General features: G+C 35.2%; 1 protein-coding gene across 1 annotated transcript; it reads left to right on the top strand.

The window, feature by feature from the left end:
• Positions 1-1796: 1796 nt before the first annotated feature.
• LOC149264708 (acid phosphatase 1-like) lies at positions 1797-3319 on the top strand. The gene is made up of 3 exons (XM_089428809.1): positions 1797-2457; positions 2554-2763; positions 2862-3319. Exons 1-3 carry the CDS (start codon positions 2093-2095, stop codon positions 3037-3039), a joined length of 753 nt encoding a protein of 250 aa, XP_089284935.1. The 5' UTR covers positions 1797-2092; the 3' UTR covers positions 3040-3319.
• The last annotated feature ends 9914 nt before the right edge of the window (positions 3320-13233 follow it).

Genomic DNA, 13233 nt, shown 5'->3' with positions numbered 1-13233 from the left:
AAAATAAATTCATTTTATTAATTATTTATTGATTTTTTTCCTAAATCTAAATAATAATACCATTTTAATATATGGTATTTTAAAATTTATACAATCATTAAAATTTGGTATTATAATATATGGTACTTTAAAATTTATACCATCATTAAAATTAAATTATATTAGAGATATTAATAACTCAGTGAATTTTCTACATTTATACTATTATTAATGAATTGAAAAATATTTTTTTTCTTTTTTATGTGTTATTTAAATATAAAAATGTTCAAAACAAAAATATAAGTAATTAATCATATATAAATATTAATGAAAAAATAAATTACAATTATTAATCATGAATTATAATACATAGAATTTTATAGATATCTATATTTTTTTTTAGGAAAAAGTAAAATACTCCGTCCCAAAATCAGCCATATCTCCTCACCAATACTTTTCTAAAAGTATTTCTGTTCTGGTAATCGATATTGTTACCACTGCTAACTAACCATTTTTTTAAAATAATATAAAAAATAACCTTCTTTGTGTCATTTTTTTCTATTCTTTTGTATATACTAATTTTATTTATTTATTTAATCTAAATCAAAGTAAAAATATACTTTTATAAAAAAATAAAAATTCTAATTAAAATAAATATAATATATAATTAAGGTATAAAAAACAAATATTTTTTATTAATATTTTTTAATTATTTACTAATTTTTTCCCAAATTTAAATAATAATACCATTATAATATATCATACTTTAAAATTTATACAATGATTAAAATTACACTGTATAAAGATATTGATAATTAATTAATTTTCTTAATTTATAACATTATTAATAAATTAAAACTATCATTTTTTTCTTTTCAAATATGATACATAAATATGAAAATGTTGAAGACAAAAATATGAATAATAAGTCACATATAAATGTTGATAAAAAAATAAATTCCATTTATTGATCATTGATCATAATACATAGAATCTTAGAAATATCTATATATTTCTTGGAGGAAAAGGTAAAACTCTCCATTCCAAAATTCACTGTATTTAGGAAAATAATCTTCTTGCCAATCCTTTTCAAAAAGTATTTCTGTGCTGGTAGTGGACATTGTTACCACTTCTACATTTGGATTTGTTCTTTTGATTATTTCAAGATTCTCTAAACATTTTGAACAACCATACAATCTTATACTATGAAGGCTTTTAAGATTCCAATAACCTTTTGGCAACATCATTAATGCTTCACAAAGCATCAATGTAAAATTTTCAAGTTTGGGCATTGCACTTTCTTGTAGCATTGGCAACTCTTCTAATTCATCTAACTTAACCCTTGAAAATGTCTTCAACATAGGAAATGCCCCGGTCTCTCCAAATTCTTTAGGAATCCTTTTTAACTTCGGACATTCTACAATTTCTAATTTCGTTAACCCTCTTAGATTTTGTAAATGTGGAAGTTCTTCCAACATATGACAATTCCATAATCTAAGATGATTTAAATTTTGAAACTGATAAAATTCATTTTCCATTTTAACTATGTGAGAGCTCTGTAATGAAAACTTCTTCAACTTTGACATATTAGTAATATCTTCAGGTAAAAAAGCTGTGAAGGTGATCTTCAACTGCAATGTTTCCATCTGAAGCATCCTCCCTAAAATGCCCTCACAAATGGTTTCTCCATTGTTCTCTAAGTATAGATATTTGAGTTGTGTTAAATTCCCCAGGTCGTTAATGGAAGCCGCTTTTTGATCTCTTTTAAACACTCGACGACTCCACGCAGCCGCTTTTTTATGGCAGTTCCTATTTCCACCTCCATAGCAAAGTTAATGCTATGGAGGTACACCCTCTGACAGCGGCAGACATCCTCCATGTTCGACCATGCATCATAGCATGCATCCGTCTCCGGCGATTACAGAGCACGCAGCTCCGGCGACTCTGCCGTCTGCCGTGCTCCTGCCCATCGACGACCCTGCCCGCCTCCCCTTTGCCCTCCACTCTGGCGTGCAAGCACACGTCGGTCAGTCGGTTGCCTCCGCCTTGAATGCCACCACCAGACCGTACACTCATTTGAATTTGGAAACCCGCCGAAACAAGAACTTGAGTCATGTTAGCATCGGCCACCATGTTCCCCTTTCTTTTGTTCCTCCTGCTCAGCGGGGCCGCAGCCGATGGGTCGCCCAAGGCGAAGCTATGCGGCCGTTCTTCTTCCTGGTGCCCGGCCTGGAGATTGAGCGTGGAGAGCGGCAACCTTAAAGATTGGAATATCACGCCATTAAAATGCGTCGGCTACGTGAGGAAATATATGTTGGCAGAAGGGCAGTATTGGGAGGATTCCAAAGTAGTAGCGTTAACCATTCTGGATTATGTCAAAATGCTGAAACTTGCAGGAGATGGGATGGATGCGTGGGTTTTCGATATTGATGAAACTCTTCTATCCAATATCCCTTATTTCCAACACCAGGATTTTGGGTATGTATTATTCCACATACAGTCTGTTCTTCTCGCTTTTATATATAAGTGTGCAAGAATTTGGATGATGATGATTTTATTGTTTTGTTTTAACAGGGGCAACGGTTTCGATTCGAAGACATTTAAAGCTTGGGTATTAAAGATGAAAGCACCTGCGCTGCCGTCGTCTCTGCTGCTTTATAACAGTTTGTTAGCTCGGGGTTTCAAAATCTTCCTTCTAACTGGCCGAGACGAATCTCTGCGGAATGGAACGGTCCATAATCTGTTCCAGGCCGGTTACAAGGGCTGGGCGGGTCTGATATTGAGGTATAACCCCCATACATTAATCTCATTTGCTATTTATTGATAGAATCCTAATGAGAGTGAACAGGGGATTAATATATATGGAATGTCTGAATTGCAAGGGGGAAGAGCGATCAGGGCACCTCGGCGGGTGTGTACAAGCCCAAGAAGAGGGGAGAACTGGTGAAGAAAGGCTATCGTTTATGGGGAAGTGTGGGTGATCAGTGGAACGATCTGATCGGACCCTACCAGGCATCGCGCTCTTTCAAGCTTCCCAATCCTATGTATTATGTCAGTTGAAATAGCTTGCCAAAGTTTTGTTTCAGAAATGCGAGTTTAACAAATTTCTTCTTCCATCATGTCTGTTGGTAGTGAAAAGTAGTGTGTTAGTAGATGGGCTGACCATGTTCACGGTTCTACCCTTCAGGCATGCCTTATTTGTGATCGATAACAATGTCACTATCGATGCCAATGTTGGTTTTGGGTTTTCAATCACAATGGGAAGAAATTATTTGAAAGTGGATACTACGAAATTTTCTCTATAAAACGTCTACAAAATGGGAGTTTCTTTTGTCACTAATATGATCTTGATCACTGAAATAATCTATGTGACCTGCTTTGCTCTTTTTTGGCTTTAACTTGATACTCCGTGGTGCTTGCTTTTACATGTTCTTAAATCATAAACTAGTAATGGTCGTTAAAGATGCAAGCAAAATGGCAGGTTTTTTTATTTTTATTTTAATATCATTTCACGGTAGATATCACTCTTTTTGATATTTAAGATTTTTTTGTTCAGATGAAAAAAACAGAGCTATTTTTATTATAAATGAGGAAAGTTTTACATATGTTTGGATAGTTTACATTCATCAAATATATTTTACAATCATCAAATCTACCCCGGAGTGTGTCAGGAAGACCAAAATCTTTTTCAAAATTCAAAACAGAGAACCATGCAAGAGAAGGGAGCAGAGCAGCTGCCAATCCAATAGAACATCAGCACAGAAAAAACCTGGCAGAATTAAACACCAGAACACAACTAAAAATAAACGAAACAGACCAAAGAGTTGTTTCTGATAATGCCACTTTGAGAGAGCTGATTACCTTTTGATTTCATCATCTCCATTCTACTTAGACGGGAGTTGGATTAGGGAAGGAAGAGAGAGAAAGGAAACTCGCAAAAAAACTACAAGATAACCTACCAAGAAATCTCAAAATATCCCTGTCCACAGATCAAACCATCAACAATGTATTCAAAAGACATAAATCCAGGGGAAAGAGACAGGGCCTATTTAGAGAGGGCTTCTGCTTCAAGATTTTAGAGAGCAGCCTTTAAATCTTTGATATGATACATCTAATTGCAGAGAGAGGACCCCTAGGTTGTGCTTAGAATCTATAGAATCTATTGGATCAATATAAGAGAATCTCCAAAGATAGAAATCCGCCCCGGGATAAAGATATCATCTTTATCATAATGTTGTCTCCCCAGCTTTTTTGATATTCAAGAATCAGGGAAGAATTATATAGTCAATATAGTCAAAATAATCAGTATAAGGGGGCTCCAATAGAACATCATATAATAACATCATATAATAGAACATCATATTATAATGAGACTTTAATTTGGAAGGAGTTTATCATCAAAACCCCCAGCCAGTTAAGATAGACTTAATGGGTCAAAGAAACAGATTATAGCAAATGGAAGAGGTCAAAATATTTATTTTGAAAATTTTGTGGAGTGTAATCAAAATTTACTGATGTGATGTAATTTCAGTATATTTTAATTGATAGATGTTTTGGTATTTTTTGTTTTGGTATTTTTTTTTTTTTCTTTTTGGATTCAATTTTGCTAGAAATCTGGTATAGATATTTCAGAATCATAAGTTTTAGTTATATAATAGGTAGAATTTTAATGTTTTAGATGTCTTTCATAGTGCTGAATTTATTTATGCACTCAAAAACATATTTTAAATAATAAAAAATACAATTTTGACTAAAATCGTAAGCTTAATTGCAACAAATAAAAAAAGGCTAAACTTTAGTGAAATTGTAGTATTTATTTCTTTGAAATATTTTTGTTAACATATATTGTGACTTCATAGACACTGTCAAAGAAAACAATTAATGAAACTATTTAATTTTTCCAAAGAAAAAGAATTGATGAAACTTGACCAAGATAAAAGATAAGAAAAAATTAAGCCAACAGTTACATGTATGAATGAGGGACAATTTTCGGTCTTTTAAAAACTCTTAAATAAGAAGGTTAAATCTAATTAAACAGAAGAAAAACATTTTTCAGGATTATCTCAGTTAAATCCAATTAACAATAAAATTTGTAAATTATTGTTTAAATTAAAATTGTAAAAAAGATTTATATGAATTCAATTTATTAGATTTTTTTTGGTAAATTATTAAAATTAAAATCACTTAAATAAATAAAAATTAAATTAATTAACCATAAATTAAAATTAAAAAAATTAAGTAATTAAACAAATTAAAACTAAATCAATATTATGTTTTTAATTTTATTAAACGTTGGGTGTCTAACCTTGAGGGGCTCTAGTTTGATCTTGGAGTTAGCTTGGATTAACATGAATGACATATTCATTATTCTCGTGACCTTGATGACCGAAGTAGGTTTGTGAGTAAAATTATGCATGCTTCACTATCTTTGTGATGGACGTTATAAACTTTTGGGGCAATTGTCTATGATTGAAGGCAAATTCCATGATTATTTTGGTGTGGAAGTTAATGTGGAAACTGGATTGGGTGCATGGATGTACAAGACTATGGTATTGAAGAAGGCTTCATAAGAATAGTGTATAAAGATATTAGGTGAAGCTTTCGTTCACACTGATGAATTGCATTATATTTACACAATAAAGAAAAGAGATGTAGTGTATGTTGAATTGCGTTAGGTTTACACAAGAAAAGAAAGGCATGCAACCTGCGACGTTTATAGAGGATTGAGTAATTGTTATATCATCTCATTTCAACATTCATGATGGTTGTAATAGTCTAATCATCTTAAGCAAAATAAAAATAAAAAAGTTTAAACCAAAAAAAATATACATATTAGAAAAAAATTAATATATACATATATTTAAATATTATTTTTGGGTTGTTTTTATATATATGAAAAATACATTAAACTATATATTAATGAAAGCTCTCAAATAAATATAAGATCATTAGATTTATATTATAAAAATAGTTTAAGTATATTATTATGATAATTTTTATGTAAAGATTATAAGTACTATGAAGTGTAGAGTAGTTGGTTTGTGTGGAGTTTAGTCCCAATAGTCTTAACGTTCAAATCTCATGTGGAGGGGTTAAGGGTGGGAGACAATTGTGGGGTTACATTTGTCAAGGTTCAACAGAGACTAGCATCATTTTGTTGGCCTAGGCTCTACCTAGTGAAAAAAAGGTATCCTAGATTTGCTTCTTACAACTTTCATTGATCTCTCTAGGTTGTTGGTTTATTTATTCTTAATTTATTTAGTTATTAGGTTCTTATTTTGTTTTTAGTCTTATTGTTAGCTTTTATCCTGTCTTATCTAGGTCTTATTCCCTTTGTTGAAGCTCTAACTTACTAGAAAAATAGAGGTAGTTGTAAAATTTGGAACATGCTGGACCTTTGAAAAAAATGTTGAGGTTAACGTAATGGTGTTAATAAAAGTGATGAATATCAATGTTCGTATATATGCCATAGGCATTGATGATGGATTACATAAATTATACCTGCAATATACTCATCTTTGGAAGAAAAGATAGGCGATGAAATAAAGAGGAAGGAAAACACAAAGAAAAAAGCTCATGTATAGTCTCCCTCCATTGGTGTTGATGATGACGCAATGTAGAAATTACCATTTGTGCTTTGGCATGCCTTAGCATTTGGATACCTTGCCTTTCATGATTCTTGTTTTAAAAACTTACAATGTTTGGATGTCTCACAAGGTCATCTTGTTGATGGGTTTAGGAATAATTTCAATCAATAATAGGGGTTGCCTTTCGTGAGAATTTCCACTTAGATTTCACAATATTTAGAGTAGGGAACTCATTTGATTTTTGGCCTTGTAGTGATTACTATTTTTCAATTTCATTGATTGTGGCTAGATCAAATGGTGATGATTTCCAAGCTTAATGTAATTAAACTAAGATGCAAATGCATGTGTTTAGATAGAATTAAGAATAACAAAACCAAACATAGAACCACACATGCCACTATCAATAACCCAAAAAATAGTTCACTGCGAATAAAGACTAGGATATGAGTAAATGACTACAAACTCATAATATTCCAATTTTAAAACAAGCATCTACACTCCTATACTCATACAAGATTAAGACAAGCATTTTGAGAGAACATAAATAAAAATGCAACAACTAAATATAAGAATAGCCTACAATACAAAATACATTGTTTTATAACTCCAATATTGAGTAAAAATAATAGAATAATTCACAACATTTGCAAAGAAAAATTAAATCTCTTTAAAAATGGTTTGGGAAAAATGGTATCTCCTCATTAAAATTCCAACAATAGTACATGGGATTTCTTAGGGCCCATTTCAATGGTACTTGGAATTTCTTAGGGCCCATTTTTTTAATACAATGACTTTGTTTATTAAATTTTCTGCTCACTATTGGCCTTCCACCTTCTAGACTCTTACCTTGTATTTGCAAACTTTTGTCCTTATCTTTAATAAGATGATCGGAAGACACTCCTAAAAAAATGTTTATAAATTAAAATTTCCTACATCATGTACATTTACACCTAACCTAAAGAGGGCCAATATTAGGTGTTTCGAGATAAGTTTAGGTGGTACACATTACTTCCATACACATTATCCACTACCTTTGTCTTATTCAATACACATTATCTGCTACCTTGTTTTATGTCCCTCACTTTTATATTTTGTCACATATGCTCTATTCACCAAAGCGTCTTTGAAAACGTACATTATTTGCTTCAACTAAATTACCATTTTCTACCATGTTATTTTCTTTTTTTTCTCAATGGTGTATCCCACAAGAATTTTGTACTGTTGTGTAGATGTATAGCATGGATTTTGTTTTTGTACAAGTAAATCACATATATATACAGAGGTAACGATACACTATTTGTCTTATAATTTTTTCTTCCCGGTGATGCATGGCAATGGCTTTTTAGCATAATTTTAGAAAATTTGTAAATGTTTAATTAAGATGTTAATTTTTTGCAATGTAAAAAAAATGGAGATTTTCAATGAGTGATTATATAATTTTATTCAGCCCATGGGGCTTTGGATTGATAGTGAATGGGTGCACTATTAAGGCACTCCTTGTGATAGGTCACTGGTTCAAATCCCCCGTGGGTGCTTACCTACCAAAAAAAAGATTATATAATTTTATTCAAAATATTTTTATCATTATTTTGATGGGTAAGGTTCATTTGATGGGAAATCTTTGGTGAACATTTTTGTATTTCTAGATTTTGAATTTAAATCTTGTCAATTGTATTGGACTTGTAATTTCATAAAACATGTAGTGGGTTTATTTGAAATAGGTGAAAAACTCACTTGGTCTATACCACAAGTATGCACAAAAACATTTAATTAAAGGTCATGCACTATTCTTATCATTGCTTTACCCAAATTTAGTTCTATCAATTCTTCTAACATCTATGTTATATGGGATTTTAATATGTCAATTACAACTTGGGTTATCCATCGACAACTGAGAGATGTTATCTTACAAAAATCATTGACATTTGGAGTACTTTGTACTAAGTACTTGGTAGGAGCACCAATTCTTTCTTAAAAACAATTTATAATATGCTTACAACTTGTAGATGATGAAAGCAACCCAGGGGATAACATATAGGAATTTCATGGGTTAGGATTAATCAAAGAACGAAGAGGCACATAAAATACATATATATATATATATATATATATATATATATATATATATGTGACAAATGCAACAATGACCACTTGCATATGCAAACAAAATCAACAAGACTATTACAATACTCAATTATGACTACAATATGAAGTGGACTAAAATAATATGTAATCATATAAGAACCATGCATTTAACGAACAAACAATCAGTGATTAATATCCAAGAGAGCACAATAATGGACAAAGTGATCAAAGGATTTAAGTTGAATTTTTTTAGGAGGGACACTAAGCTAACAGATTTGGGGGAGTGTTGAGGCCTCAATAATTGTTGACACATTGGATAAAGCTAGAAACTCTACTAGTTTATGTTTAATTATGAACATAAAATGTAAAGGATTATGCTCTTACTATCTGTTGATTTTTCACAACCTTGGGTCTAGGTTAGAGTCTTAAAATCAGTAACATTACCAAACCAAGAATCTCAACCATAAACTACTTTGCATAGTGGAAATATAAAGTAGTAAATCACATATGCACAAATATACACACCTTTTTTAAGAAAATTGTACAATCACCAATCTTCGTTATATTAAACCAAATCTGAATAATACAACAGTCTATGGTATACAAGATATTTAATGACAAACTTTACTATAGCTTCGATGTCGTATCTTTTCCTATCGGTCCTTTGCTTCTGTACTGCTCACTAGTAGTGCCTTAGTCCATCAAGGCCACTACACATTGAGACTCCAGGAGGGCTGCCACATAACAATGGTGCATGTCATTCTGCTGCAAGAACATAGGCTCATAAATCTGTTCTCTGGGTAGGCCTAACTCTTGAGCTCCAATATGCCTTCTAGTAGCCTCTTTCGTCCATCAAAGAGCTACTCACACCCAATCACGCATCAAACAGTGTCCTTCTTGTATGTTGCTCTAGGGCTACTTTGGGTAGCCAACACACTGCCCTCCAATAAGATCAATGGAACCCAATCACGTCACTGTCAATTATGCTCCTAGGAATACTCTTCACCTCCTCGGAAGATCTTCCACATGGCACCAACAAGATGCAATGTCACGATCCAATTATGGTCAACAATTTGACCCAACAATCCTCCATAAAACACTGTTGCCACCACTGTTTGCACTGCTGCTCTTGCAATTCTGGTCAGGGCATGTACAACAACCCTTAACCCACCACATAGTCAACGATCTAAGCCATCAAGGGTTGCGCCCACCTTGGAGAGGCTACTCCTATGCTACACTGCCCTCTTAAGGTCTTGTCCACCTTAACGCAACCGTTAAACCACATCCAACTGCTTGCTATGGCCTGCGGTCTAACACAAAAACTTGTTTTAGCTATGACCTCCTCCAAAATGTGCTCACCACAACTGTGCAATCCTTCATAGCCCTTCTACTGATTGCATGAACCATCTATACAACTCAATAAATTATATAATTGATAGTACATTGTCCCTAAACTCTAATCTCAACTGGGTCTTCTTCTGAACTGACATGCATGATTTTGTTATGAGAGAATTTTCAATTAACTCGTGGAGCGATGAAGCTGCACTAAAGTTGATCCCCACTACTAGACCTCCTACTAGTTCCTCCAACTATTTGAACTAGTTTAACTGAATTTGACTCAGTTAAACTGAATTAAATAATTACAACTCAAAAGAACTGAACCTGGGCCCCTAAAATTTAGGAATCACTCTACATGACTCTATATAGACTTCCAACCCAAATTTATTGAGCCAACTAAGTAAAATTAACTTAGTTAACTATTACAAGTTGCTACGAAAATAGAATTTCGATTTAATTCCTAACTTAATTCAAGGAAAAACTAAATTAGGATTTCTTGTTGCTATTTTTAACACTCCCTGTCAACAAGAAATGGATTATCTACTACCCTGATCCTTCCTCTGTGAAATGCGAATTTACATCTTCACAATGCCTTTGCCAAAATATCTACATCTTGCTCCTCTACAGGAATGTACTCCAGCAACATGATTCTCCTCTGCACACAATCTCGAAGGTGATGATACTGGATATCAATATGTTTGGACCGATGCTGTGACAGTGGTGTGCGCAGGAGTATCAGTGAACGGATCCATCGTTTGAGGCACCTGGTCTGGTTCTGCATCGCTCTCCTCATCTTCCGAGCTTGAGGAATCAGAACTCACTGCTGGCGGTGGAGGACAAGGGGTCCAACGTTTGGGTTTGGTCTTTGCAAAGTTGCCCTTTTTCGATTTTGCAGGCAGGGATGGGCAAGAATTCTGCAGGTGCCCTGTTAGGTGACAGTGGCGGCAGCGGAATAAGAATAGAATAAGAATAGAAGGGGCCTTGAGCACCTTGGTTGGGCCCTATGGAAGATGTGTGCATATACGGAAGATGTGTGCATATACGGAAACTGGGCATATACGGAAGATGTGCGCATATACGGAAACAGGGCATATACGGAAGATGGACATATACGGAAGATGTGCGCATATACAGAAACTGGGCATATACGGAAGATGTGCGCATATACGGAAGATGTGCGCATATACGGAAACTGGGCATATACGGAAGATGTGGGCATATACGGAAACTGGGCATATACAGAAGATGTGCGCATATACGGAAACTGGGCATATACGGAAGATGTGCGCATATACGGAAACTGGGCATATACGGAAGATGTGCGCATATACGGAAGATGTGCGCATATACAGAAGATGTGTGCATATACGGAAACTGGGCATATACGGAAGATGTGCGCATATACGGAAACTGGGCATATACGGAAGATGTGCGCATATACGGAAACTGGGCATATACAGAAACTGGGCATATACGGAAGATGTGTGCATATACGGAAACTGGGCATATACGGAAGATGTGCGCATATACGGAAACTGGGCATATACGGAAGATGTGCGCATATACGGAAACTGAGCATATACGGAAGATGTGTGCATATACGGAAGATGTGCGCATATACGGAAACTGGGCATATACGGAAGATGTGCGCATATACGGAAACTGGGCATATACGGAAGATGTGCGCATATACGGAAGATGTGTGCATATACGGAAACTGGGCATATACGGAAGATGTGGGCATATACGGAAACTGGGCATATACGGAAGATGTGCCTATATACGGAAACTGGGCATATACGGAAGATGTGCGCATATACGGAAACTGGGCATATACGGAAGATGTGCGCATATACAGAAGATGTGCGCATATACGGAAACTGGGCATATACGGAAGATGTGCGCATATACGGAAACTGGGCATATACGGAAGATGTGCGCATATACGGAAACTGGGCATATATGGAAGATGTGCGCATATACGGAAACTGGGCATATACGGAAGATGTGTGCATATACGGAAGATGTGCGCATATACGGAAACTGGGCATATACGGAAGATGTGCGCATATACGGAAATTGGGCATATACGGAAGATGTGCGCATATACGGAAGATGTGTGCATATACGGAAACTGGGCATATACGGAAGATGTGGGCATATACGGAAACTGGGCATATACGGAAGATGTGCCTATATACGGAAACTGGGCATATACGGAAGATGTGCGCATATACGGAAACTAGGCATATACGGAAGATGTGCGCATATACGGAAGATGTGTGCATATACGGAAACTGGGCATATACAGAAGATGTGCGCATATACGGAAGATGTGTGCATATACGGAAGATGTGCGCATATACGGAAACTGGGCATATACGGAAGATGTGTGCATATACGGAAGATGTGTGCATATACGGAAACTGGGCATATACGGAAGATGTGCGCATATATGGAAACTGGGCATATACGGAAGATGTGCGCATATACGGAAACTGGGCATATACGGAAGACGTGTGCATATACGGAAACTGGGCATATACGGAAGATGTGCGCATATACTGAAACTGGGCATATACGGAAGATGTGTACGGAAACTGGGCATATACGGAAGATGTGTACGGAAACTGGGCATATACGGAAGATGTGCGCATATACGGAAACTGGGCATATACGGAAGATGTGTGCATATACGGAAACTGGCCATATACGGAAGATGTGCGCATATACGGAAACTGGGCATATACGGAAGATGTGTGCATATACGGAAACTGTGCATATACGGAAGATGTGTGCATATACGGAAACTGTGCATATACGGAAGATGTGCGCATATACGGAAACTGTGCATATACGGAAGATGTGCGCATATACGGAAACTGGGCATATACGGAAGATGTGCGCATATACGGAAATTGTGCATATATGGAAGATGTGCGCATATACGGAAACTGGGCATATACGGAAGATGTGCGCATATACGGAAACTGGGCATATACGGAAGATGTGGGCATATACGGAAACTGGGCATATATGGAAGATGTGCTCATATACGGAAACTGTGCATATACGGAAGATGTGCGCATATACGGAAACTGGGCATATACGGAAGATGTGCGCATATACGGAAGATGTGTGCATATACGGAAACTGGGCATATACGGAAGATGTGCGCATATACGGAAATTGGGCATATACGGAAGATGTGCGCATATACGAAAACTGGGCATATACGGAAGAT

This window comes from Pinus tabuliformis, chromosome 6 (genome assembly GCF_031772625.1).
Source record: "Pinus tabuliformis cultivar Carrire ecotype Pingquan chromosome 6, CPIR1, whole genome shotgun sequence".
Classification (NCBI taxonomy): domain Eukaryota; kingdom Viridiplantae; phylum Streptophyta; class Pinopsida; order Pinales; family Pinaceae; genus Pinus; species Pinus tabuliformis.
The sequence above is the reverse complement of the archived record's forward strand: the minus strand, read 5'-3'. Positions and strand labels throughout refer to the sequence as shown.

Bases quoted from the DNA above. Each gene is read 5' to 3' on its own strand.
- LOC149264708 (XM_089428809.1), top strand. From the start codon at position 2,093: ATGTTAGCATCGGCCACCATGTTCCCCTTTCTTTTGTTCCTCCTGCTC. The intron at 2,458-2,553 runs GTATGTATTATT...TTGTTTTAACAG, and splicing joins TTCCAACACCAGGATTTTGG to GGGCAACGGTTTCGATTCGA. The intron at 2,764-2,861 runs GTATAACCCCCA...CTGAATTGCAAG, and splicing joins TGGGCGGGTCTGATATTGAG to GGGGAAGAGCGATCAGGGCA.